Source organism: Aphanomyces invadans, assembly GCF_000520115.1.
Source record: "Aphanomyces invadans strain NJM9701 unplaced genomic scaffold supercont1.3, whole genome shotgun sequence".
NCBI lineage: Eukaryota > Oomycota > Saprolegniomycetes > Saprolegniales > Verrucalvaceae > Aphanomyces > Aphanomyces invadans.
In genome coordinates, this window is record NW_008580148.1 from 1489744 (window position 1) to 1513262 (window position 23519).

The 23519-nt window shown below is 53.7% G+C and overlaps 12 protein-coding genes across 17 annotated transcripts; 6 read left to right on the forward strand and 6 right to left on the reverse strand.

The window, feature by feature from the left end:
• The first annotated feature begins 1903 nt into the window (after positions 1-1903).
• H310_02123 (hypothetical protein) lies at positions 1904-5268 on the forward strand. The gene is made up of 9 exons (XM_008865531.1): positions 1904-2046; positions 2109-2413; positions 2469-2599; positions 2646-2882; positions 2930-3047; positions 3138-3371; positions 3437-3593; positions 3637-3758; positions 3810-5268. The coding sequence occupies exons 1-6, from the start codon at positions 1929-1931 to the stop codon at positions 3291-3293; spliced, it is 1065 nt and encodes a 354-aa protein (XP_008863753.1). The 5' UTR covers positions 1904-1928; the 3' UTR covers positions 3294-3371; positions 3437-3593; positions 3637-3758; positions 3810-5268.
• H310_02124 (3-deoxy-7-phosphoheptulonate synthase) lies at positions 3468-5248 on the reverse strand. Its single transcript, XM_008865532.1, has 7 exons — positions 5120-5248; positions 4789-5067; positions 4640-4741; positions 4328-4588; positions 4057-4283; positions 3877-4008; positions 3468-3812 (listed from the first exon to the last, which is right to left on the reverse strand). Exons 1-7 carry the CDS (start codon positions 5223-5225, stop codon positions 3561-3563), a joined length of 1359 nt encoding a protein of 452 aa, XP_008863754.1. The 5' UTR covers positions 5226-5248; the 3' UTR covers positions 3468-3560.
• Positions 5269-5427: 159 nt separating the features above from the next.
• Positions 5428-6164, reverse strand: H310_02125 (hypothetical protein). The gene has a single exon (XM_008865533.1). It carries the CDS (start codon positions 6146-6148, stop codon positions 5663-5665), a length of 486 nt encoding a protein of 161 aa, XP_008863755.1. The 5' UTR covers positions 6149-6164; the 3' UTR covers positions 5428-5662.
• A 153-nt stretch (positions 6165-6317) lies between these two features.
• H310_02126 (hypothetical protein) lies at positions 6318-7196 on the forward strand. The gene is made up of 4 exons (XM_008865534.1): positions 6318-6628; positions 6675-6754; positions 6818-6985; positions 7037-7196. The coding sequence occupies exons 1-4, from the start codon at positions 6322-6324 to the stop codon at positions 7151-7153; spliced, it is 672 nt and encodes a 223-aa protein (XP_008863756.1). The 5' UTR covers positions 6318-6321; the 3' UTR covers positions 7154-7196.
• A 143-nt stretch (positions 7197-7339) lies between these two features.
• On the reverse strand, positions 7340-11318 carry H310_02127 (hypothetical protein). Its single transcript, XM_008865535.1, has one exon. It carries the CDS (start codon positions 11292-11294, stop codon positions 7464-7466), a length of 3831 nt encoding a protein of 1276 aa, XP_008863757.1. The 5' UTR covers positions 11295-11318; the 3' UTR covers positions 7340-7463.
• Positions 11319-11967: 649 nt separating this feature from the next.
• On the forward strand, positions 11968-13246 carry H310_02128 (hypothetical protein). The gene is made up of 2 exons (XM_008865536.1): positions 11968-12364; positions 12422-13246. Exon 2 carries the CDS (start codon positions 12721-12723, stop codon positions 13057-13059), a length of 339 nt encoding a protein of 112 aa, XP_008863758.1. The 5' UTR covers positions 11968-12364; positions 12422-12720; the 3' UTR covers positions 13060-13246.
• A 3-nt stretch (positions 13247-13249) lies between these two features.
• H310_02129 (aspartyl/glutamyl-tRNA(Asn/Gln) amidotransferase, A subunit) lies at positions 13250-15544 on the forward strand. 4 transcript variants are annotated; one of them, XM_008865537.1, is made up of 10 exons: positions 13250-13319; positions 13371-13687; positions 13732-13997; positions 14079-14197; positions 14241-14325; positions 14427-14547; positions 14598-14721; positions 14767-14875; positions 14948-15067; positions 15158-15544. In XM_008865537.1, the coding sequence occupies exons 1-10, from the start codon at positions 13288-13290 to the stop codon at positions 15446-15448; spliced, it is 1584 nt and encodes a 527-aa protein (XP_008863759.1). In that variant the 5' UTR covers positions 13250-13287; the 3' UTR covers positions 15449-15544. The 4 variants fall into 4 exon arrangements, with proteins under 4 accessions (XP_008863759.1, XP_008863761.1, XP_008863762.1 ...); XM_008865539.1 differs by having other exon boundaries at positions 13371-13997; XM_008865540.1 differs by having other exon boundaries at positions 14767-15067.
• On the reverse strand, positions 15384-16285 carry H310_02130. 2 transcript variants are annotated; one of them, XM_008865541.1, is made up of 3 exons: positions 16102-16285; positions 15669-16041; positions 15384-15617 (listed from the first exon to the last, which is right to left on the reverse strand). In XM_008865541.1, the coding sequence occupies exons 1-3, from the start codon at positions 16276-16278 to the stop codon at positions 15544-15546; spliced, it is 624 nt and encodes a 207-aa protein (XP_008863763.1). In that variant the 5' UTR covers positions 16279-16285; the 3' UTR covers positions 15384-15543. The 2 variants fall into 2 exon arrangements, with proteins under 2 accessions (XP_008863763.1, XP_008863764.1); XM_008865542.1 differs by lacking the exon at positions 16102-16285 and having other exon boundaries at positions 15669-16098.
• A 94-nt stretch (positions 16286-16379) lies between these two features.
• H310_02131 (hypothetical protein) lies at positions 16380-18139 on the forward strand. The gene is made up of 3 exons (XM_008865543.1): positions 16380-16527; positions 16582-17483; positions 17530-18139. The coding sequence occupies exons 1-3, from the start codon at positions 16397-16399 to the stop codon at positions 17823-17825; spliced, it is 1329 nt and encodes a 442-aa protein (XP_008863765.1). The 5' UTR covers positions 16380-16396; the 3' UTR covers positions 17826-18139.
• H310_02132 lies at positions 17331-19022 on the reverse strand. 2 transcript variants are annotated; one of them, XM_008865544.1, is made up of 5 exons: positions 18850-19022; positions 18593-18787; positions 18206-18529; positions 17996-18157; positions 17331-17945 (listed from the first exon to the last, which is right to left on the reverse strand). In XM_008865544.1, the coding sequence occupies exons 1-5, from the start codon at positions 18979-18981 to the stop codon at positions 17853-17855; spliced, it is 906 nt and encodes a 301-aa protein (XP_008863766.1). In that variant the 5' UTR covers positions 18982-19022; the 3' UTR covers positions 17331-17852. The 2 variants fall into 2 exon arrangements, with proteins under 2 accessions (XP_008863766.1, XP_008863767.1); XM_008865545.1 differs by having other exon boundaries at positions 17996-18529.
• A 155-nt stretch (positions 19023-19177) lies between these two features.
• On the forward strand, positions 19178-22962 carry H310_02133 (CMGC/MAPK protein kinase). Its single transcript, XM_008865546.1, has one exon. The coding sequence runs from the start codon at positions 19191-19193 to the stop codon at positions 22101-22103; it is 2913 nt and encodes a 970-aa protein (XP_008863768.1). The 5' UTR covers positions 19178-19190; the 3' UTR covers positions 22104-22962.
• On the reverse strand, positions 22439-23387 carry H310_02134 (hypothetical protein; the record flags this gene model as incomplete). Its single annotated transcript, XM_008865547.1, has 4 exons — positions 22439-22720; positions 22770-22930; positions 22983-23253; positions 23307-23387. The coding sequence occupies 4 exons, from the start codon at positions 23385-23387 to the stop codon at positions 22439-22441; spliced, it is 795 nt and encodes a 264-aa protein (XP_008863769.1).
• Between the last annotated feature and the right edge of the window lie 132 nt (positions 23388-23519).

Here is a 23519-nt window from a genome sequence, read left to right on the forward strand (position 1 = left end):
CATAGCGAACATCATGGATGTCCATTTGTTGCAGGAGTGAGGCAATAGTATCGGTTGCTTGTCGGTTGTTGTTGGCGCTTTGTACTGCTTCGCTGGGTACGTTCTTCTCAACATCGATCAAGTTGCATTTATCAAACCCACGGACGATTGTAGCCTTTGGAAGGGCCTCCCATGCTTCGTTTATCCACTCAATCAAGTCGAATCATGACGGTGGGCGCAGTTGAAAAGTGCCTTCGTCATTTTTGTGGTTTTCGATTTCATGCCGGCAAGTAGGTCATCCAGCGCTCGCGCATTGCAGTCTTCATTGGTTTTATCCACGCAACATCCGCTGGCTGGCACATCCAGGTAAATGTTGGCGGAATCTTTTCCAGGATGACATTCACTGTTGCTGCACAGGCAACCACTTTGTCACAAAAACGAGCTCTATAATCGTCCCATAGGAGTAAGATTTTCTTGTGGTCAAGGCCATTGCGATGGCCAAAATGTTATGTCAGAAAATCTTTGGAAATTTCACTGTTTCACCATGCCTGTAGGGTTGCCGTGCAAGCGTGAGGGATACCGTTCGTGGAGCTCTTGGATTTCGGGCCACACGACAGGCCTAAAGCCGTTTCGTTGCGTCAGGTTCTCAACCACTTTCTCTTTGAACTTTGACGCATTAGACTTTAGGACCAATAACAAGGGATATTTTGCGCCCTTGTTGTCGGCCAGCAGCATCGCCTTGATACGGTCCTTCTCTTGCCCCGAACAACGAATCCACACGGTCTTTGACCCCGCACCATCAATTGTTGTTTTTTTGGAATGTACTCGTAGTTGGTTCCTGTCTGATCCGCATTGTAGATTTTTTCAATATCTTCGGTTGCGATCAAGTTGCCTATGCGGTTGCTGAACTCTGCCAACGCAGCTTAACCGCGTTCTAGGTTGGGCTGCCCAGATCTTGTCTTCGCTCGCATAGTTAGCTTCCAGCAAGCGCTGCATAAAACTCGTAATCCAAGGTTGGCTAGCTTTGAACTCGTGTACCTTGAGCCCAACGTCTTTTGCTACTTCTAGCGCCTTACATTGCAGTAGGAAACGACTCACGGGAATTCCGTCTGAACGAAGATCGTTTATCCACTTGATAATTTGTTCTTCGTGCTCTTTAGCCAGCGTAGTTGCAGTGCCGATGAGGCGTTAGTTCTTTTGCGATGCATTAGCAGGATTACTAGCTTTCTTCGTTATATGAACGCGATTGCTTTCCACCGGAGCACTCACTTTTGTGCGGACGGTCGTGCAGTCCCTTGAGTCCCGCCAAAGAAGCAGTCAAGTGTGGAGTTCATAGAGTGCCTTTTCTCCAATTGATAATGTGAAGCTGCTTGGCGTATGTAAAGTAGAGTCTTTGATGCTGTGAAGGACCAATACGTCCGCGGTATTTGACCACAGGCCTTCCCGTCGCATTTCGTTGCGGTGAGGAGTTGTCTGTCGGTGACATGCTACTTTCGCGCCACCTTGGAATTCAAATGCACGCACTTAAACTTGATACTAGTATTAACTTAATGATTAAGTGAATAATTTTCTTGTTGCGACAACAAATCAGCACTGTTGCGACAAGACATTGAGATTAATAAAATGACACTGTGATTGTTACAGTGTGATGACATCGGGCACCAAACCTCTTAGCCAAAAGGCAGTCTTACTTTGACAACTTCGGCACCTCGGTGATCATCACATGATAATGGTTTTGGTAGTTGTTTTACGACCGCCAGTACATAAGAAACCTAAGGTGTCGTTCCCGATATCTTAGGTCTTCCCAAGTTCGTATCCGAAGCCTGTCTCAATATCGGAACAGAGATGGAATCACAATAATCGGATGTCCTTCCGGATACGAGTCCCCACCGCACCCAAGTCGATTGTCGTCAAAGAAGTTTGGCGCATTTTGAAAAGTGCTTGTGACGATGTTGGTGCCTGGCGTGGACTCAAAGCCTCTTAGCGTCGATGAGTTCGAAGAGCATGCCAAGGCGTTTCTGCCTAAGCCAGCGCTGGACTACTACGCGTCAGGCGCCGACGATATGCGTACGGTGTTTGGCTGCAACTCTCGTGATTGACTGGTATACTGATGGGTGTGCTTGGTGCAGTGACGCTCAAGGAGAACCGGTTGGCATTTCAGCGACTCAAGCTCATGCCGCGTGTCCTTCGCGATGTGCGACACATCGACACGTCCACGACCGTTCTTGGCCAGCCGATCAAGACCCCCGTGTGTATCGCTCCGGCGGCAATGCAACGCATGGCGCATCCCGATGGCGAGTTGGCCAGCACCCGTGCTGCTGCCGCCGCTGGTGCCTGCTACATTCTCAGTACAGTGTCCACAACAAGTCTCGAAGACGTAGCGGCTGCCAATGGACCCAATGCGCTGCGCTGGTTTCAGTTGTACATCTTCAAGGTATCACAAACTTCACGCATGACTCATTGAAAGCCTCATCCATTCCCCTCTGTAGGACCGCGAACTCACACGCAGTTTGGTCGAGCGAGCAGAGCGTGCTGGCTACAAGGCTCTCGTGCTCACGGTGGATACACCAATCCTTGGCAACCGCCAAGCTGATCTCCGCAATGGTTTCAAGCTTCCCAGGTTGGTCTGATTGGCGTGTTCCAGTTTCAACCGCGTGATGTTCTAGCCACCTGAGCATGGCAAATTTTGCCGGCGGACGCCATGCCACGGGCATCAACGAAGTGGGGCTCTCAGCGTACGCGACGGAGCTGTTTGACACCAACTTGACTTGGGCGGATGTCGCGTGGCTCAAGTCGATATCATCGCTGCCGGTCGTTGTGAAAGGCGTGTTGACGCCGGAAGATGCCGTCCTCGCGTGCGACGTCGGATGTTCCGGCATTCTCGTGTCGAACCATGGCGCCAGGTACCTTCGATCCGTTCGTGCCAAGCCTGGAGACTGTGTGACTTTAGGCAACTGGACACTGTCCCTGCCACGATTGAAGCGTTGCCTGCTATTGTGGCCGCGGTCAAGGGACGCGCCGAAATCTACTTGGATGGGGGCGTTCGTCGCGGCACGGACGTATTCAAGGTGCGATTCACTTATACCAAACACACCAAACTTGGGGGCTGCGATACATGCCCCCGCGCTTCGACGTCGACTCTATGCGCTTCATCGTAGGCACTCGCGATGGGTGCGCGGTGTGTGTTTGTCGGCCGCCCCATGTTGTGGGGCTTGGCGCACAGTGTACGTTGCGACTCCGACCGCCTTGACGATGTCGACCATGCGGATGACGTGGGGGACGGGGCTGCTGTTGTAGGGCCAAGACGGAGTTGAACAAGTTCTCGAGATCCTTACGAATGAATTGGCACACGCCATGATGTTCTCGGCCACGACTGCAATTCCCGCTATCACGTACGTCCCGTGTGTGTCTTGACTCGCTCATGGTGTTGTCCATGGCTCGGATTGTTTCCGTGCAGAAGCTCTTACGTCAAGCACGAAGCGTACTTTCGGCAGGCCACGTCGCATTTGTAAAGTCAACGTGTTGGTGCGAGTCCCGTTTAATAACAAGTACACAACAACAACGACCGAATGTCCGTCCGTCTACTTCTTTGCGACCTTGTTCTGGTTCTTCAGGTACTTGGCCAAGAGGAACGCGACCTCCATGCTCTGGCTGTAGTTGAGCCGAGGGTCGCACATCGTCGTGTACCGCTCGGGCAAGTCCGCTGCGCTGAGGCCTTCCGGTCCACCCGTGCATTCCGTCACGTTTTCGCCCGTCAGCTCAATGTGCACGCCGCCGAGGTAGCTGCCCATGCGCTGGTGGATCATGACAGTCTGCTGAACTTCCGACAGAATCTACAAAGCCCATGTCACCCTCTGAACCATCCATACATTGGACGAATGCATGGGGTCCGCGTACCCGAGCAAACGGGCGCGTCTTGTAGCCGTTAGGGGTCGTAATCGTATTGCCGTGGCAAGGGTCGCACGACCACACGACCTTGAGCCCGGCCGCCTGGATCGCGGCAATATGTATGGGCAAGAGCGTTTCCACCTACGGCGCATGTCAGCCATCCATTTCACCTTGGCCAAAACGCAATACCTTGTCGTCGCCGTAACGCGTGATGAGCGTAATTTTCCCAGGCGTGAGGTCAGGATTTGGCCACAACGTGCGGACGAGCTCGACCAGTTCGTCAGGTGGCGTCGACGGGCCGACCTTGACCCCGATCGGGTTGGCAATTCCACGAAAGTACTCGACATGGGCATGGTCCAGTTGCCTCGTGCGGTCTCCAATCCACAAAAAGTCCGTGCCCAAGTTGTAGTACTGACCTACCACCATCTTTGTGTGCAACCGAGTTGTGCATCGACCGTACCGTTGACTTGGCGGGTCATGGCTTCTTCATAGCCCAAGCCCAATCCTTCGTGCGACACGAACAAGTCCATTGTCTTCAAGCTAGTGTCGGCGCCGACACCGCAAGTGTGGACAAAGTGCAGACTGTCCTGGATCGCTTCCACCATGTGCGCGTACTCTTCACGTCGGACAGAGTTCTGGACAAACCCGAGCTCCCACTTCGCGGCGTCGTGGATGTCGGCAAACCCGTTGTCGAGCAAGAGACGACCGTAGTTGAGCGTGGCTTACGACGGTCTCCGTGAGTGTCGAAGGAGGAGCGAGGTATTGCTCGTACCAGCGCTGTGGAAGTACCCTTCCAAGAGACGGCTCGGGTCCGGCGTTCGATCGTCCTTGTTGAATCCGTTCACGTTTTCGCCACGGAACGTGCACACGTGTTCTGGAACAACATGCAAGATGACACTTGCCAAAGGAGGTTGTGTCTACCTCCATCAATGACTTCTGTTGCTTGCGAGCGAGGTTTGGAGAACTGTCCGGCCATGCGTGCCACACGAGTCGTTGGCATGCGAGCGCCCCAGACCAAGACGAGACTCATCTGCATCATGATGCGCAGTTTCTTCTCAATGATGTCCGCCTGGCAATCGCTGAAACTCTCTGCGCAATCGCCGCCTTGCAAAACAAAGCGCTTGCCTTCCGCGACTTCAGCCAATTGAAGACGCAGTCGGTCAACTTCTTGCACCGAGACAAGCGGCGGGAGGCCCTTCACTACAAACACGTGAACCAATTACCCTCGCAAGAAAGGGCGATCGAGGCGTACACTTGTCCACGACCACGTCCAGATCCTTTTCATTGGGGTACGGCGGCTGGTGCTTGATGGGAAACTTCCTCCACGAAGATGGAGACCAGGCGCTTTCGGTGGTCATCGCCGTGCGTTGTTGAATTGTGCGGAAGCGTTTTGGGTCGCGTAACAATTATCGATTTGATTGGTTGAAATTGATTATTCAATTGGATTTGATTGGTGTAATTCTTGAGAAGATTCTTTTGGTTCGTCTCGACGTACGGCAAAACGAACGATCGAAGTGACACATTTGCTGTATCATTACACGCTATTTTCGTGCCAAAAAGTGTAAAATAGTGTAAAATTATCGAGTTATTGCTACTATTGTACTAATAGCGTCGTCGGAATGCCAAGGTGGTGTCATGCGTGATGCGAACTTACGGCACCCACGCACGACCACAACGACGAGCTTCATGTCGGCACCAAAGGGATTCCACGTGAAGGAGCGGATGTACTGCTTCATAAACGCGGTTACGACGGACGCTGGCAGGACAACGTCGATGAGAAGAGGATGGTATAGGCCTAGTCGTCGTCCATGGAGAACGACAAGAGCTTCGCGTTATTGACTGCTTTCCTCTTCTTTGCGGGGGGAGTGGTGGTTGCGCCTTGGGCGGTTGATGACAAGCCTTTCTTGGACGTAGACGAAAAAGTCATGGATTTTCGTTTCTCTGGTCGTGGTGCCTCGTCAGCTTTCTCAACAACTTCCTCGTTGACTCCAACATGTTTATTCTTGTCCTGTTCGGCCTTGTACGCTTCCAACGCTTCCTTCTGAACTTCATCGAGCTCATCATCGTCGTCGGCCTCATCGTCAACTTCCTTGGGCCGCTTCAATGCCAAACTTGCTTCATGGTCCAACGTTTCTGGTGTGTGGTACTTCTGAAGGAACTTTGGAATCACACGGTTGAACTGCGGCCCCGCTCTGCCGCGTCCTTTTGTGGCGTCACCTTTCCCTCCACCATCCGAGATGTTTTGGAGACTGCTGTGTTCACGCCATGAGTTGTCGGCCATGGCGTGTGGCGAATTGAGGGTCATGTTGAATTTAATGAAGCATCTTTGATTTGGCATTTCTATGCATTTTAATACAAACTTCATAAAAAGATGAAGTAATCTATCAAGAAGTATAAAATATTAGAGTTCTGAGGGTTTGGTCACATGAGTGACACAAGAAGTTTGCTAACGTTATGGCAGATTACATTGCGATCGTCGTCGGCGGCACTGGTTCTGTTGGCCGTGAATTGATCAAACTGCTGGCCATCTCCACGCGATGCAAGAAGGTTGTGGCGCTTTCCCGTCGGCCGATTGAACCATCTTCGTTCGCCACCGTATTTCCAGGGCTTCCCGAAACCGAAGCATCTAAGGTGCTAGTGCACGTGGTGGACTTCGACAATTTGAAGGATGAAGACTTTGCCATGCATCATGCTGATGCGTGCTTTTGCTGTTTGGGCACAACTCGAGCTGATGCTGGGTCTGCAGAAGCATTCATGAAAGGTGTTGTAAACTGCGAACGTTCACAGCACCAAAACTACCTTTGTAGTCGACCTGCATTACGTCTCGAAAACGGCTGAGCTGAGCAAGGCAGCGGGTATTCCGTACTTCGGATTGCTCACGGCGTCAGTACGTCGATTTGAAATTGCATCCTCCTGGCATACGACATGTGCTGACATTGACTGCGTCCAGAATGCAAACAAGGGCAGTTGGTTCCTCTATCCTCGCACGAAGGGGTTGGCTCAAGAAGCAGTGGCGAACTTGAACTTTATTCGAACGGGATTCTTCCAACCTGGACTACTTCGCCGCGGCGATTTGGCACGCTCGGTGGAACGTTGGGCGTCCTACGTTCTGAAATCGGTGAGCGCATCGCCGTTGCATAGACGTCTTGACCTCATGTTGGTCATGTAGGTCTCTGTATGCGCAGTTGCGAAGGCCATGCTGGCCAACTACGAGTCGACACCTAGCACTGGCTTGACCGTCGTCTCCATGGCGGATATTTTGGCCTTCGACCAGACGAGTAACTAAAAAATAGTGTCGAAATTTGTTAACACGCGTGGTTTTTCGGCAATTGTACCATCTTGCACGTTGCATTTCTCGCGACCAAGAGTCGAATCCCGATGTGGCGGCTCTTCACATTGGGATTTGTGTGGAGAGGCCGGGTAGCTCATGCATGTCACAATCCATGTGGAGTTGAGACAAAAAACTTTTACGGGTCACAAGCAAATCGTCATGCGTGGAATATTCATCCCCGTCCCCGGGTGGAAATAAGTGCTGTCTGGCTGCACGAATAACGACCGTTTTGAAAATAATATGGGGTCTATAAAAGCAAAACTTGCTAGTTTTTGGTGTTGGTTTGGACCAATTTGGTGTAGATGCCATTCAGCTTCATGAGCTCTTCGTGGGTACCTTGTTCAGCAACGCGACCGCCACTGACCACACAAATCTTGTCGGCGTTGCGGATTGTCGATAACCGATGGGCAATTACAATCGTTGTGCGTCCCTTCTCGGCCAACAGGTTGTCAAGTGCTTCTTGAACGACGCGTTCCGATTCCGAATCGAGGGCACTAGTGGCTTCGTCCAACAACAAGATGCTCGGGTTCTTCATGATAGCCCGAGCAATAGCAATACGCTGCTTTTGCCCGCCAGACAATTGCTCGCCCTTGAGTCCCACTTGAGTGTTGTACCCATCGGGGAATTGCGTAATGAAGTTGTGCGCGTTGGCCATCTTGGCCGCCGCCTCCACACGTTGTTGCAAGTCCGGCAGGGTTTCGTAGTTGGACAAGCCACTGGCAATGTTTTCGGCAATCGTTCCGACAAACAAGACAGGTTCTTGGCCGACAAGTCCCATTTGCGAGCGAAGCCACTTCAAGTTTAACGTCGAAATGTCTTGACCATCCAGTTCGATGGAGCCAGAAATGGGGTTGTAAAAGCGTTCCAACAGCGCCACGCAAGTACTCTTGCCACCACCACTGGGACCGCAAAATGCCACGGTCTGACCAGGTTCGATGGTCAAGTCGTAGTGCTTCAAAACCTTCACGTTCGGGCGCGATGGATAGTTGAACGCCACGTCCTTGAATTGAATACGACCAGTTACAGTGGGAGGAATCTTGCCTTCGTTCGACGAGGAATCCACGGGAGACACACGGTCGACAATCGAGAAGATTTTGGACGCAGATTTCTTGGCAGCATCGGTATCCCCCATGAACCCAGCAGTTTGACCGACACCTTGAGAAGCCATCATGATGGCCATCAGGGTGCGCATGAGTTCACCAAAGTCAATGCTGCCACTTTGCATCAACTTGGCCCCATACCAAAACACAAGAGCATACACGGCAAACATGGATGCTGTCGAAAAACCGTTCATCAGGCCATTGACGTGCGCTTCTTTCGACCCTTCCTTGAGTGGTTTTTCCAAGAGCACGTCGTAACGAGAAATGATATCTTGTTGTAAGCCAAACGCAGTCACAGTACGGGCATTCGTAATCGCTTCAGTTGCCAACGACCCCGAGTCGGCCAAGTTGTCCGACAGCTTCTTGCCCTTGAATTGTGCCGCACGAGCCCAGCTGCCCAGGAGCAAGAGAGGAAATACGGCGGCCATAACCAAGGTCAATTGCCAACTGCCCCAAAAGAATGCAATGAAAAAGGCCGACAGGACGGTGAACAAAGATTGGATAATGCGCGCCTGGTTTTCACCTGCAATTACCACCACCTTGGTCGCATGGGTCGACAGATCCGTGGTCAATGCACCCGTCGTGTGACCGTCCAAGTCGAAGAACCCAATATCTTGGCGCATCAAAGCTTGGAAGTGCATGTTGCGGAGGCGAGTCGTCAACTTTTCACCAATCACACGGAACGAGAACGTTTGGACATAGGCCACGAAGAAAATCGCGACAGCCACGATGATGAAAATCTGAGCTTGTGCCGACACAGCGTCGTACAAGCCAGTTAAAGCAGTCGTGTCCTTCTTGCCAGAATTGAGGTACTTCCCATAGAACGCATTCATGTCGCTGATGACTTGGGTGATAATTAGCGACACACCAGGCATAGCGAACCCTTGAATCGAGCACGCAATCACACCAGCGATCAAATACCAACGTTGAGGCTTGGTGAGCTCAAAAATGCGCGACAACGGCACTTCGACTTCGTTTAGGCCTTCATAATTGGAAAAATGATCCGCGCTGATTTGGGACAGATTACTGTACTTGCGCACCAGCTCAGCATGTTCACCTCCTTGTTCGAGCACCATTGACACACGGGGTTCCTCAACGTCGATCACTTCGTCATCTTCAGGCCGGTTCGTTTGGAGTTCTACCAATGTGCGGTAGAATCCATTTTCCAATTGCATCAGTTCCTCGTGACGACCAATTTCAGCCACCACACCCTTCGAGATGACAGCAATCTTGTCGGCCGTACGAATCGTACTCAAACGGTGGGCAATCACAATCGTCGTCATCTTGGTTTGTGCCATCAAGTTATTCAACGCCGCTTGCACGACACGCTCACTTTCGTTGTCCAAAGCACTTGTGGCTTCGTCCAAAACCAAAATCTTGGGTTGACGAACCAATGCGCGGGCAATCGCTACGCGTTGCTTTTGGCCACCCGACAACGTCGCACCTTTTTCGCCGCACATCGTGTCGTAGCCTTGGGGGAGCTTCGAAATGAAATCATGGGCATTGGCCAACTTCGCAGCAGCAATCACTTCTTCACGTGAAATATTGTCACCGCCCGCAGCAATGTTCTCCAGAATAGTCGTGGCAAACAACACTGGCTCTTGAGAAACCAAACCAATTTGGGACCGGAGCCACTTGATTTGCAACGTGGAGATGTCGCGTCCGTCCAAAAACAACGCTCCGCTCGTCGGTTCGTAGAATCGTTCCAACAAAGCAACCAACGTACTCTTTCCGCTGCCACTAGCGCCGACAAAAGCCACAGTTTCGCCCTTCTTGATCGACAACGAATACCCCTGCAGGACTGGGTCTTCAGGACGGGTGGGGTAAGTGAAGTGTAGGTCTCGGGCTTCGATGTCACCATCGCAGTGCGAGGGCACTTCTCCGTCGAGAATCGACGCGTCAATTCGAGAGGGACGCGCCAAGATTTTGTACAAAGCGGTGGCGGCACCCTTCGCGGCAGCAACAGCGTTGATGTTGGGAGAAATTTGGGCAAGCGACATCGTACCCAACAGAATACCATAAAACGCGCTGAAGACGGAGCCAGGATCACTAACGGGACCAGACTGTTTCGACACGAGCCAGCCACCATACCACAAACCGATTGCGTACGTTAGCCACATGAACATGAAGAACCAGCCCAAGGCGAACGACACAAACTTTGCGACACCGATGGTTTCGACTTCTGCATTGAACACATTGAGCGAGTACTTGTCGATGGCACGTTGCTCGCCGTTCAAAGACGCGACAGTGCGAATAGCTCCAATGTTCTCTTCGGCAACGGCGCCAGCGGCGGCATACACTTTTTGACTGCGGGCAGTACTGTCTCGCAAGCGCTTGATCAAAAACGTCAAGGAAATCGCCATGAGCGGCATCACACAGGACATCACCAGGGACAGGTTCCAACCGCGAGAAAAACCAATCACGTAGCCGACAAGGAACTGGCAGATAAAGCGGAGGGCTTCACCGAGCTTTTCACCCATGCCTTCCTTGATCTTGACGGTGTCACCAGAGATGCGCGAGGCAAGTTCACTCGCGTCCCGTTGATCGTACCAGCCCATTTCTTGGTACATGATGTGCTTGAGACATTCGCTGCGAAGTTTCTTCATTTGACGTTCTGCCGCAATCGCAAAGCACGCGTACGACGCGTATCCCGATACGAGCAAACCAACCGCTAACATGAGAAACTCAAACGCGGCCTTGTTGATCACGTCCATCTTGATGGGTGGAACGAATCCGTTGATCGAGTCCCCAAACATGATCGCCATCAACGGGAACGCAGCACCGTTCGCGCACGACATAGCGAGCCCCACGGCCATGAGGACTTTGTCCTTTCCATCCGCGTACCGGTACATGGCACTAAACGGAAAGTCATACTCGATGTCTTCGGTCCCGCTGTGGAGAGCAGTGGCGCTCCCAACGGGCTTGTCTTGGATGGTGACGACGTCATCCTTGGGGGTCGCGACGACCTTGTAATCGTCGTCGCTCTGCTTCGCCATCTCGTCGTGATGTGTCGTCGCCGTGGAAAGATTTTGAATGAGCGCCATTTACTTGGGTATTACTCAACACCAGTCCCAGCCGATTGGATGCGTTTGATTGGTCCATCTTGATTCTGGGAATGTTGTTACACGCACACGCTTCGGACGGGGCAAACCTCTTGATTTCAGTATGGAGCGTTGTATCAGGTTAGGTCGAGGCCATTTGTTTAGGGAGATTCAAAAATACCTTATGCCATATGTGCCGATGGAATACAAAACGACAACTTTTATTTAGGGTATTCGAATGCCCCGGTTTTATTTATGGGATTACCCGCGCACAATAGCGGGTAATCCAGTGGCATGTGACCAATCAAAACCACGCAGCGGAACCTGGGCGGGCGATTATGTACCCTTTGTCTGCTGTGCTTGAAGGGTGGACGACGTGCGTCTGCAGTCTTCACCGAGCCCCCAACGCTACCAGACCAACACGACGAACGACGCGGGGAAAGGTACATGCCAAGGGACGAGTGCCACGAGGGGTGCAACCACAACAGCAGTTTGAACTTCAACATTTCCTCTGCAATTGCACTCGCACGAGTCGGAATGACGCCCAACATTCATGCCGTTTGGTTTTGAAAGGTCGGAATGTTGATCGCATCATCGCCGATTGCGTGATGCCATGTGCACCGACTGTCGCAGTAATCGACAGCCCCCTCCCATGATTGCATTTGCACTAGATGGAGCCATCAAGCAGGCGCGCGCAACGCCGCGTCGGCTGGTTTACCTGTACGACCACTTGGCCTTGTACAAATTGAAGGGCCGGCGGTATGCGCTCCTCGACAAGCTCGAGTCGCTAGAGGTAGACGTTGTTGGCAGAGACTACCGACTCACTGGAAGACAAATCAATCGAGGACAACCCGTACGTCTTGAACGAATGCACCTACAGCAACGCAAAATCGGCGCTATTCCCCCATTCAACGAGTTGATCACAATTGTGCCCGAGCTTGAAATTTAACGGCACAAGAAGGTCAATACCATGTACATGCACATAACGGCGACGCTTTGGCCACGGCGATCGTCAAGTACAAGCGGTACGGTGCCACTCGAAAATCGCTACACAATTTTGAACGAAGTCTTGAATCGACCAGGCTTGATGTTGCAAATATCCGGGAAGTAGCGTCATGTAGAGATGTCGAGGGAAGTTCCCCGGAACTTTTCAGACTCTCCTGACGTGGTCGACATGACAGGGCACAGTCGATAATACTTCGACAACACAGCGAAAATTGTCCAACGAAAGAAAGCGCCGTTAGGTCGTTCGAACCCCGGCGACCTCCAACTCTATCACGCGCTCCAGAGATTGCTCATGGAATTTGACATTCACTGAACCTAGCGGCACGCGCGCGTCGCGGTTGACCGTCTTCGTCATGCCTTTTAAGTCCCACGAGCTATGCGACGGGTTTTCCGCCAAAAAAGCGTCCAGGCTGTACGGGACGACCACTTCAATGTGCTCGAGGCCGCTGTCGTAATGGCTCCCGGGTTTCGGGGAGGGCACTTCGAGCACATCCACGGTTGCGTTCGGTCGATGGGGCAACACGATCGGTGTCGACAGCTTAAACGACGCGACGAACCGACTTCCAACCACCGATTCGACAAGCAAGTGGCCCAAATGCGGCAGGACCGTCTTGGTCAAGTGAGAGTACTCGTTCTCCGTGTCGCATCGATAGCAAATGTGATCGATCTGCCACGCGTCGTCAAACTTGACAGGAAGCGCATGGAGCTGCGCTAGAACGTCCGTCACGAAGAGCGGCGCGCTGGAAGTCAAATACGCCAAGAATGAGTCCGGCGTCCAACCTCTCTTGTCTGGCGGCGCGACCGCCATGAATTCGTGAAACTGACTAGTAGTTCCGTTTTTACTACTAGTATGTCCGAACAAAAAATCCTAAATTCAGCGACACCGATCCTGATTGAACTGGTAGTTCCAGCGCCAACTTGTGTCCATCGAACACGAACGACGATGCGCTTGGTCCACTTTCGGCAGGCGTTGCGGTAACTCCACCGTCATCATGCCCGCGTTGGCTTTACCCGTGTATGCGTCAGGCATCGCACGTCCTGGCGATCGGTCAGCAGTTGGGCAGGCCGATCTCTGACGGACGCCTCGGAAGCATTGGCGAATGGCACCGTCACGTCGGTGGCACTCACACAAGCATGCATGGACCAGATCGAAGCCACACGAGGCTTCAACATGTTTGTCGCAACGACGTTTGATGCAGCGTTGGAGCATGCTGCTGAAGCGGACAAACGGCGACGCGATGGCCGTGCGCGAGGGCCGCTCGACGGCATTCCTGTCGGTGTCAAAGACATCTTTTGCATGCGGAACGCCGTGCCGACCACCGCATGCTCCAAGATTCTACAAGGTATTTTACCATCGAGTTTCGTTTGAATCATTCTTCGTTTGCAGGTTTCGTGGCGCCGTACGAGTCGACCGCCACGCAACGCTTGTTGGACGCCGGCGCGATCCCATTGGGCAAACTCAACATGGACGAGTTTGCCATGGGATCTGGTACGACGTACAGCACATTTGGACCAACGATCAATCCTTGGTCGAAGAACCTCGGAGAGCAGGCACTTGTCGCTGGGGGCAGTTCCGGGGCAAGTGCCGCTGCGGTGGCGTCGGGCTGCTGCTTTGCTGCCCTTGGGTCCGACACGGGTGGTTCGGTTCGTCAAGTACGTACATGCGCTTCAATCAGCCGTCGACGTTCATGCCCACCAACGTTGCAATGGATCCTGACTGCGTCGACTTGGTAGCCTGCGGCGTACTGTGGGGTTACAGGCCTGAAGCCCAACTACGGACGCATTTCCCGCCACGGCATGATTGCGTTTGCAAGCTCACTCGACACGCCCGGCATCTTGACCAAAACCATTCGGTACTTTGTGCATGATGACGTGGCCAACTCACCATTTGCAAAGCGATGCCTCGATCGTGTTGCAAGCGATAGCTGGCCCAGACGGTCATGACTCGACCGCGTTACCCGACAAATTGTCGTCGCAATGGGTAACTGCACGTCAAACGATCCAAGCGCCACCTGACGGCGGCCTCTCACGCTCCTCGACGCGTTTCTCTAGCATGTCGTCCTGATTCACTGTGTGATGTAGGAGGCAGCAGCATCGAGGAAGCAACTGACTGTTGGTGTGCCAAAGGAATATTACGTAAAGGAGCTTCCTGAAACCATCCTGAAAGTGTGGGACCAAGGCATCGAATGGCTCCAGCAGGCGGGTACTATGGCCACCACTACATGCTAGCTCGGATCGATCACCGCCCCACAGGAGTGCGAGTCGTGGAGACTTCGCTGCCCACGACAAAGTATGCGCTGCCGACGTACTACATCATTGCATGTGCGGAAGCATCGTCCAACTTGTCGCGATACGACGGTGTTCGCTACGGCTTCCGGTGAGGGCAATGCCGCCTTCCACACCAATTGACCCGTGAGAGCAGCGCTGAGTTGAATCGCGACGCTGCAACGGACACGACCGACAACCAAGCGAACGCCCTTCATGACTCGTACTGTCGCACGCGCTCCGAGGGGTTTGGCGACGAAGTGCAGGTACGTCGTCGGTCCTGGATTGCGACCGGACCATGGACGGTCAGGCTGGCATTTTACGGCGGCTGGAAATAGCGCCGTATTCTGTCGGGAACGTTTGTGCTGTCGGCCGGCGCGTTTGCCGACTATTACGAACGAGCGGTCCTCGTGCGCCAGAGCATTCGCGAAGACTTTGCGGCTTCCTTCGACTCGGGTGTACGTCTGTTGTTTCGTCGCATGCCCATCGCCCAGCGTTGGCGTCGTGACGCTCAAGGAATGGCCATGATTCATGCATATGAAGCGTAGATTGATGTGATGCTGACCCCTACGACGCCGTCGGGGCCGTTCTTCGTCCACGGCAAAGCCGATCCCATTGATATGTTCATGAACGACATCATGACAATCCCCGCGAGCTTGGCGGGGCTGCCATCTGTGTCAGTGCCGACCGCCGTCCTGGACGAACAGGTGCCGCTGGGTCTCCAACTCATTGGCGCTCCCCAGCAAGAGCGCACGATGCTGGATGTGGCGCAACTTTTGGAAGACAAAGCTGACTTTTACAGGCACACGCCGTCGTACGTGTACACGACGTCGCGGTAGATTGTCGTTTGTGAGAGGTGAAGACATCAAAGAGAAGCAGCTTCACATCGAACTGTCTCCAGCATCAACAAGATATTTTGTTGCACTTGTCACAGCTAGACTCGTCGTTGTAGTAGAATGCTGTCCATCAAGCTGGACGCGACATAGTCGGCGCCACCTTCCACGCTTTCTACGATACATGATAGGATGAGCGGGGTCGAGACGAGTGTGACGTGTATACCAATGCGAGAGGCAAACTTTTGATCTTGCGCCATGTTGATCTCAGCCATAGCAAGCCGTGCTTGCTCTTGGTCCTCGGCCGATTGAATCAGCTGTTCAAACGACTGGTGAGCAAGGTAGTCGTGGGAAATCGTGGCGGCTTGAATCGACGAAGGAGTTGCAGACGACGTCAGTGCTGTGGAAGGGATGTATGTGCTGGAAAGCGCCGCGGCGGCGTCGGAGGCGGCCATCAATGGAGCGCTAGTGGATGTTTGGGATGGTCGATTGGCGGCAGTAGACACCGGCCGGTATGGCCGCTTCATGCTCGTGATATTCGTCATTTCCGATCGAATTTGATTCAGTTCATCCAAGCCCTTCTGCAGCTCGGCTTGCATCTAATTCAGGCATGACACCAGCATACACCTCACGAAGGAACGAGTCGCGAGTCCGTCTACCTTGACGATGTCACTGTCCTTAGTCGCTTCAAAGTATTCGTTCTTTGCTCGCAGGACCGCGCCAACCGACCGACCAACGTAGCGACCGCCGATCTTAGCCAGGCGGGGAAGCTCCTTTCGACCGATCAGGTAGCCACCGGCCACCATCACAATGGCAACATCTCCAAATGTTACCATGTTCCTGTGTTCAAGTCAATGCCATGGCTATATCGATTCTCTTAATACCTCTCTAATGTAATAAGGATATTTTTACAGTTTATGTCGTTTGACAGTTTTCCCACGACTTTCCGGTGTGATGCAGTCGCGATGGACAAAGGCGGCGGCAGCGCTGTCGTCCCCGGACGTATTTACTGCATTTCGAGCGATGAAGGCACTGCTTAGTGCGACACAATTTGATGGTCAGTCGGACTGCGCAATGTGTATACGGTACGCTGGATGGCTTGTCATGCACGTCGTAATTGAGGCATTCTCGTTTTCCAGGACGGTAGCAATGCAGGTCCCGCAACACCATTCCCTTGGGTTTAACTTTCAGCTTGTACGCCGATGGCTTGAACAAACGCAAGTTGATATCCAATTTTCCTCGTCATCCGACGAAGACGACGGACTGGCGTCAAGCATATCCGCATGGACATTTCAAGCCCTCGTGGACATGCAGGAACCGTTCTTGTCGCTGTGTGCATCAGTTTGCCGCGAAGTTGCGTCATTCCGTGACTGCTGCGTCTACGAGTTGGTGCGTCTTGCGCACGCCATTGTCGTCCACCATGGTACGACGACCAACTGCCCTCCACTGTCGGCATCTCGATGGACGCTCCCTTGGGTTTCCTTGGTGCACTCCTCGTTCATTACGTCCAAGGCAACCCAAGTCGAAATTCTCTCCATGCTTGTAGCCATCACGGACGATGTCTCTGCGCACAACAACTCTGCGCATGCCGACACTATCCGTGTCGTCCTCGCGTCATTGTATCCTCTCATTCTGACGACGCCTCCATCTCCCGTTGGTGCCTCCTGCTTCATCGGTCAGGATCTGACCTTGCCGCTTGCCCACCAATGGCTGCGACTTCTCTTCCACTCGATGCTTCACTTGCCACCACATCAATCCGACCCATGGCCTTTCCAACACTCCAACCTAACTACGTTCCGCCGCCACGCGATGGGCATTCTTGCTGAGGACGACGACGTCATGGTGGACGTGCTATATCACGTGCTGCAGCTCGCTCTGTTATACGAGGCACCCCCAGCGAATGTGCCTCGTCCATCCCCACCGTCTCCATCCATGCTGTCCGCTCTGTGGAACGAATTCAGTCCCGCGCGGTGGTTTGCCGACTTTAGCGGCGTCCTCCATGACGATCACTCGGTCCTTGTCGACCTTGTTACGTCCAACGGTGCCCACCCATTGCTCCTTCTTGTTGTGGCTGATTCCTGAAGTAGAAACGAACGCGTTGGCGTACGTCGTGATGTTCTTTCGGCATGTCTGTTCGAATTGGCCGACGTGTCGCTCGACATGGCAGTCCATGGGGAGGTTCGACGACGTCGTGGCGATGCTCACCCGGTGCCGCGTCGAGTTGAGCCGACTGAGCCGCCACGGAGATGCCGTGCTGGGGTTTAACGTCGGGCCGCTCGTGCGGCGACTTGTCGCCATAGAGCGCTTGTTCGATGAAGATGAGAGCGTAGATGGACACAGTAACGACGACAGTGGCTTCAGCTGCGGCGGTGACACCGCGTGATGGACTCGACGATCGATGCTGGATCGGTTAATACCCTTGCTGCGCCATGAGCGCGTCAAAGAGTTTCTGCCGCTGCAAACTCTTGTTATCCTGCCGCTTGAACTCCAACTTGGGCGTGTACTAGAATGAATCGACGGGATAATGACGGATGCGTGACTACCTCGGCATACCTTGAGGTCGAGCTCCTGCGTCACTCGAACTCGCAGCCACTTGGTCATATTGTTGAGGCGCCGCACGACTTTGGCCTCCACAGTCTTGCTTACTTTGCCATGGGAGATGGTGGTGACGTCCCAATTCAACACGGCGCGTCGCAGGTCGGGCGACATGTCGACCTAAAACGCTCAGGTGAAGGCGACACCAGCCCGAGTGACCTCACATACGCTGGTGACCCACACTTGTGTCGAGCCCTGACACAGGTCCGTTTCTCGCAAGATGACGTCTTGGATGAACCCTTCAAGCATCAGTCCTACGCGCTGCTGACGATGGTTGACGACTTCCGGGTTAAAGCGACTATTTTCCTCGCGCTGCAGCGGTTTTTCATTCTTCGTGCGCTTCTTGTCGTCATCCTGGAGCGCTTTCATGGCTCGTGAGGGAGACAGCATCTTGGTCGCGCGCTTCTTGTCGCCTTCATGCTCGAGCTCTTCTAATTCCCTGTCATGTTCTTCATCTTCTTCGTCCTCGTCTTCGTCCAGGAAAGCTTCAAACTACGCCACTCATAAAGTTAGATAAACGATTGACATTTTGCATCCAGATGGACACGATTGCACCTCTTCTTCGGTCATAAAGTCGTCGTTGGCCTTCGATCCACGCTTCAGCAGTGGGATTTTGTCCAGCTCGAACGAGTTCGGGTCGCGCAACTGCTTGAGCGCGGCCTTCATGTTGGTGATTTGCACCGATGGAGACTCTTCTTCGTCGTCTTGAAACTGCGTTATGTCGAGATTCTTCATGGCGTTTTGCGTTTCCTGCACCGTGCAGTCGAAGAACCGGTAATTGATCGGAAACTCCTCGTTGGGGTTGAACGTACCCGGACAGTGCGCTTGATTGTGAGACGCGAAAGAGACTTGCTCTTGCGAGCACTCAAGATGGGGCTGCTGTGGAAGTTGCGCGTCGCCGCGGACGAACCTACACGAACGAAGCTCGCGGCGCGCGAGAGCATGATGAAGTTGAATGGTGTCAGAATTGAACGCTGTACCCTCCGGATGCCGAACGGATAAATATGGAGAAATACATCCAAAATATCACGAAAAAAACACGAAAACCAGGAGGATACTTTAACCAAGTTAACACAATCTTCGCTCATGATTGGTCCATTTTTGACCTGAAAGCGCAGTCATTGGGCATGTCGCATCAACTTTCGGAAACAAGATGGAGTTGGGCGACACGACTGCCGCACCAGCGACGTCCGCAAGTTCATCGGCGACAGATCGACAGTTGGCGCAGTTGCCGATTCAGTGGGAAGGGTACTTGAGGAAACGAGGAGACTGGCTGCCTCGATGGGACTATTATCTTGTCGTGTTGGACGGGCTTCGGTTGAGTTACTTCGACCAACTCGAGGGAAGTACTCCAGCGAGGCCGCACACGCCATCGTTTCTCGTCGCGAACCACACGACGTCGTCCCATTCAGCGTCTTTACCCGCAAAAGTTCGAGGCAGCAGTGGTGGTGTCAAGCCTCGAGGGGTCTACACCATCCATAGCTTCCATCAAGACACGGAACAAACCAAGGCATTAAAATTTAGCCTCACCATGGTCGAGAAGCAGCGCGTGATGCATTTCCAAGTCGACTCAAACCTCGAAATGGTGCTGTGGAAGCAGATGATCAAAGCTGCGCTGGACCAGGACGCGTTGCGTCGAGACACGAAGGAAGCCTCTGCGTCCGATCCACGTTCGACACTGAAGCCGTACGAGGCCGACTTAGCCGTGCTGTACGACTCTTACGGCGACGTGTGCCGCCAAGTGGGCAACTTTTCACTGCTCCTGCCTAGCCTCCACCCCAACATTATCATTACGTCCAACTACCCACCGTGTGTTCCAATGTCGGGAACGTTCCACGGCTTGGGGTGGCACATTGGATTCCTCAAGTACATGACAACGCTGCATGAGGCAGTCGACATCAGCCATTTCCGCGTGACGTCCGTGGCGCGGGAAGGCGATCTTGCCGTCGTCTGTGGCAAGGAAACAATGGTCAACAAGGCCAACAAGCGACGATTCCGACAAGTGTGGCGCCATGAACTTCGCTTCGAGGTCGACGGTCGAATCAGTCACATCAACATCATGGGCGATCCGATCTCGTCATCGGTAGCGTTCTCGAGCGCGGCGAACGGGCCAGCGCTTCTGGCCATGAAGGACAAGGCGACCGTGGACCCGACGAGTGTCTCGTCACCGCCGGGGGAGCTTCGAGTCGTGTGCGTGTCGGCGGAAGGGCTCAAGGCGAAGAAGACAGCTGCACCAACTGTCAGACTTGCTCTCGCGGGGTATCCCCACTTGATTGTCAAAGGCCCTGCCGCCGCCTCGGCCACCGACAAGTTGCCCGTCGCTTTCCAACCGACGGTGTACATGACGCACACCCCTGCCAAAGTCGTCCAGTCCAAAGATTCCAGCGCACCAGTCGTGTATTGGGCCGACACCATTGACCTCAACTTCTCCGGCGCTGTTCCTGGCACGGCGTCGTACTTGTTTGTAGAAGTGTGGGTGGATGGATTCATGGGCGACGAACTCATCGGTGTAGCTCGAATCAACTTAGCCCCCGTGCTGGCCTTGGCCCACGACGCCACATCTGAAGAGGAGTTGGCTCTCGGTCAAATTCCGCAGTGGTATGACTTGGTCAAGGTAGACGCGTTTTCCACCGACGCGCCATCCAAGGCTCGTCCCTCGACAACTGCGGCCTCTTCCGTCGGCCGCATCCAGCTTAGCCTGGCCTTCTTTCCTCGCGAAATCAAGGGATGTTCGACTGGCCCCGTTGTCGCTGTGTCGCCTCGGCGCGGTCCGCGCAAGAGCATGGACCGGCTCGCGCAGCTCCACGCGGCTACAGCTTCGTCCAACACGTCGTTCTCTTCGAGCAACTTGATCGAACGACGCTCATCCGACGCCGATTTTGACTTGACCGCCATGCACAACTTTACCGTGTCAGGTACCAAGTTTCGTGTGTACTCGCGGTACCAGCTCATCCGCGCGATCGGCCACGGCGCGTACGGCGTCGTGATTGCTGCGAGCGACCAAGTGACGGGGAATGCGGTCGCGATCAAGAACATTCCGAAAACATTTGACGACCTCGTTGACGCCAAGCGCATCGTGCGCGAGATTCGCCTCATGCGACACCTCGTCCACCCGCATATTGTCCACGTACTGGACGTGATGCGGCCGCCGTCGCTCGCCAAGTTTGAAGATACATACATCGTCACCGACCTAATGGAAACGGACCTCCATCGCGTCGTCCAGAGCCCAGAACACCTCGACCATGACCACATCGCATACATTACGTATCAACTCCTCGCCGCCGTCCGGTACATGCACTCGGCTCACGTCCTCCACCGCGACATCAAGCCGTCTAACATCCTGGTGAATCGGGATTGCCTCGTCAAAGTGTGCGACTTTGGCCTGGCCCGAGGAATTGCGTACGGAGCGACGCCGAGCAACACCCCAACACCGAACGGCATGACCACCGCATCCCACGACCTCGACGCAGAGATCACTCCTTCGGAAGAAGCCCTGACCGAGTACGTTGTCACGCGATGGTATCGCGCGCCAGAGCTTCTCCTCAGTTCCAAGTACTCGTATCCTGTGGATGTATGGAGCGTTGGGTGCATCGTGGCTGAATTGTTCAACCGCACGGCGTTGTTTCCAGGCCATGACCACGTCCACCAGCTGCAGCTCGTCATGTCGATCCTTGGGTCCCCCTCCGTGGCGGATCTTGGCTTTATCACCAACGAAAAAGCTAAACGGTGGCTTTCCAAGCAGACTACCCAGGTGCCGCGGCCGTGGACGTCCGTCGTGCCGTCAGCGCCCCCCGACGCACTCGACTTGCTGCAGAAACTGCTTGTGTTTGACCCGCGCCAGCGCCTGAGTGTCGACGACGCGCTACGCCACCCATTCGTGGCACCATATCGCGACGACGCGGCCGAAGTCGTGGCGGCCACTCCGTTTGACTTTTCCTTTGAGCACCTCGACCCGCTCGACAAACCCGCCCTCCAGCGACTGATCTTTCAAGACGTGTGCCATTTTCACCCGGAAGCCCTGGACGAGTTGCACCAACCGGCACAGCTGCAGGGTACGGGAATCTAGATCAGTCGCATCGAATGATGCGGTCGACCATCCGAGGAGTGAACACGTCATGGGGGTGTAATTGTGTGGCTGGCACAAGTGCAAACTCTTCCTTGATGATGATGTCGTCAGCGTTGGCATGGAGATATCCCCGCAAAACCAGTGGACGTCCGTGTGACGACGGGAAACCCTTCGAGGCAGTCCATGGACTTGGCGACGGGTAAACGCCGCATGACACTCCGTGGCATGGGTAAATTGGCCCAGAGGTAGGGGTCGCGCGATCCAAGACGTTCGGTGCTTCCTCCAAACCATGGTTGCATGAGACAATGTACAGGACGAATGGATGGATGGCTGCGTTATGCAGACATGGCCCGACTGTGTAGAGCCACAGCGATGAGACTGACCAAGATAAGTATGATTCTGTGGTACAATCCGGCAAGTGAAGGCTTGGCGGACCCGACAGCATCGCGATCGCCGCTCATGATGGTTTGAAGGTCCAAGAACATGCTGTACGTGACGCCCCACAGCACATATTCGTGCGCTTCACGGTCGTGGGACATTGGAAATTCGGCGGAAGGACTCGGGAGGTAGAGGCATGGAAATGTGATTGTCCCGAGGGGAATAGTCGCCAGCGTCGCCTAGCCACCAAAACACGATAAACTCGACGGGACGATGAGGACCACGTACGCGAAAAATGCGCGGGACGAATCGCCCGAGATAAGTCCCAACGGAGTAGCGCAGTTCACGACGAGGTGTGGAAACGAGGATCGAGTATGGCACCCAGAGTACATCGCTGACTTCGTTAGGTTGAAGAGCCATCGTCGTTGGCTTGGCCAGCAGGAAAAACACTGGAACCAGCCATATATGAATGAATCCATCATCTCAACAATGAGTGCCTACCAAATGTACTCACGACAAGGCCATTGCGTGTGGCGAGGCGGTCGTCCAGCTGCCCCAATACCGCAGCTTGGTTCAAGTTCACACCAATTTCCTCCATGGTTTCCCGACGTGCCGCATCCAACGGCGACTCGCCTGCCTCGACACGGCCTCCTGGGAATGCAATGTGGCCACTCCATCGATCTCGAGGATTGATCGCGCGTCGAATGAAGAGAACTTCGAGCGAATCATTTGCCTCGCCATTAGGTGCGAAAATGGCTGCAACACTTGCAGTCTACACCTGCGTGAACTAGACAACAAACGATACAGAAAGATACCAAGGCGTACACGTGTTCCGCTGAGCTGTAGCGCTGGTCGCTTTGAGGCGTGCCGCTTCATCGCCGCCTCCAACTCGTCCAGTGCCACCATGGTCACTTGTTTGAGTTGAAAGGAGTGCTATTCCGTGTGTTTTCACAACTTTTTCAGAAACTCATTCAAGCAAGTGAAAAGTTTCGAATTGTATGCCAAATACCTAAAAAATGGCGAAACGCAGCGAATTCT

Excerpts from the sequence above, each read along its gene's own strand:
- H310_02131 (XM_008865543.1), top strand. The coding sequence starts at position 16,397 with ATGCAGTCGCGATGGACAAAGGCGGCGGCAGCGCTGTCGTCCCCGGAC. Across the intron at positions 16,528-16,581 it reads GACTGCGCAATGTGTATACG|GACGGTAGCAATGCAGGTCC; the intron begins GTACGCTGGATG and ends CTCGTTTTCCAG. Across the intron at positions 17,484-17,529 it reads CGACCTTGTTACGTCCAACG|AAACGAACGCGTTGGCGTAC; the intron begins GTGCCCACCCAT and ends TTCCTGAAGTAG.
- H310_02129 (XM_008865537.1), top strand. The coding sequence starts at position 13,288 with ATGCGCTTGGTCCACTTTCGGCAGGCGTTGCG. Across the intron at positions 14,326-14,426 it reads ACAAATTGTCGTCGCAATGG|GAGGCAGCAGCATCGAGGAA; the intron begins GTAACTGCACGT and ends TGTGTGATGTAG. Across the intron at positions 14,548-14,597 it reads CGAATGGCTCCAGCAGGCGG|GAGTGCGAGTCGTGGAGACT; the intron begins GTACTATGGCCA and ends ACCGCCCCACAG.
- H310_02125 (XM_008865533.1), bottom strand. The coding sequence starts at position 6,148 with ATGGCCGACAACTCATGGCGTGAACACAGCAGTCTCCAAAACATCTCG.
- H310_02124 (XM_008865532.1), bottom strand. The coding sequence starts at position 5,225 with ATGACCACCGAAAGCGCCTGGTCTCCATCTTCGTGGAGGAAGTTTCCC. Across the intron at positions 4,742-4,788 it reads AACAGAAGTCATTGATGGAG|AACACGTGTGCACGTTCCGT; the intron begins GTAGACACAACC and ends ATGTTGTTCCAG. Across the intron at positions 4,284-4,327 it reads CATGACCCGCCAAGTCAACG|GTCAGTACTACAACTTGGGC; the intron begins GTACGGTCGATG and ends AGATGGTGGTAG.
- H310_02130 (XM_008865541.1), bottom strand. The coding sequence starts at position 16,278 with ATGGTAACATTTGGAGATGTTGCCATTGTGATGGTGGCCGGTGGCTAC. Across the intron at positions 16,042-16,101 it reads AGGACAGTGACATCGTCAAG|ATGCAAGCCGAGCTGCAGAA; the intron begins GTAGACGGACTC and ends TGCCTGAATTAG. Across the intron at positions 15,618-15,668 it reads AAAGTTTGCCTCTCGCATTG|AAAGCGTGGAAGGTGGCGCC; the intron begins GTATACACGTCA and ends CATGTATCGTAG.
- H310_02132 (XM_008865544.1), bottom strand. The coding sequence starts at position 18,981 with ATGCTCTCGCGCGCCGCGAGCTTCGTTCGTGTAGGTTCGTCCGCGGCG. Across the intron at positions 18,530-18,592 it reads ACTTTATGACCGAAGAAGAG|TTTGAAGCTTTCCTGGACGA; the intron begins GTGCAATCGTGT and ends TGAGTGGCGTAG. Across the intron at positions 17,946-17,995 it reads CGCAGGAGCTCGACCTCAAG|TACACGCCCAAGTTGGAGTT; the intron begins GTATGCCGAGGT and ends GATTCATTCTAG.
- H310_02123 (XM_008865531.1), top strand. The coding sequence starts at position 1,929 with ATGTTGGTGCCTGGCGTGGACTCAAAGCCTCTTAGCGTCGATGAGTTC. Across the intron at positions 2,047-2,108 it reads GTCAGGCGCCGACGATATGC|TGACGCTCAAGGAGAACCGG; the intron begins GTACGGTGTTTG and ends TGCTTGGTGCAG. Across the intron at positions 2,414-2,468 it reads TTCAGTTGTACATCTTCAAG|GACCGCGAACTCACACGCAG; the intron begins GTATCACAAACT and ends TCCCCTCTGTAG.
- H310_02128 (XM_008865536.1), top strand. The coding sequence starts at position 12,721 with ATGCGACGGGTTTTCCGCCAAAAAAGCGTCCAGGCTGTACGGGACGAC.
- H310_02127 (XM_008865535.1), bottom strand. The coding sequence starts at position 11,294 with ATGGCGAAGCAGAGCGACGACGATTACAAGGTCGTCGCGACCCCCAAG.
- H310_02133 (XM_008865546.1), top strand. The coding sequence starts at position 19,191 with ATGGAGTTGGGCGACACGACTGCCGCACCAGCGACGTCCGCAAGTTCA.
- H310_02126 (XM_008865534.1), top strand. The coding sequence starts at position 6,322 with ATGGCAGATTACATTGCGATCGTCGTCGGCGGCACTGGTTCTGTTGGC. Across the intron at positions 6,755-6,817 it reads TCGGATTGCTCACGGCGTCA|AATGCAAACAAGGGCAGTTG; the intron begins GTACGTCGATTT and ends GACTGCGTCCAG. Across the intron at positions 6,986-7,036 it reads CGTCCTACGTTCTGAAATCG|GTCTCTGTATGCGCAGTTGC; the intron begins GTGAGCGCATCG and ends TTGGTCATGTAG.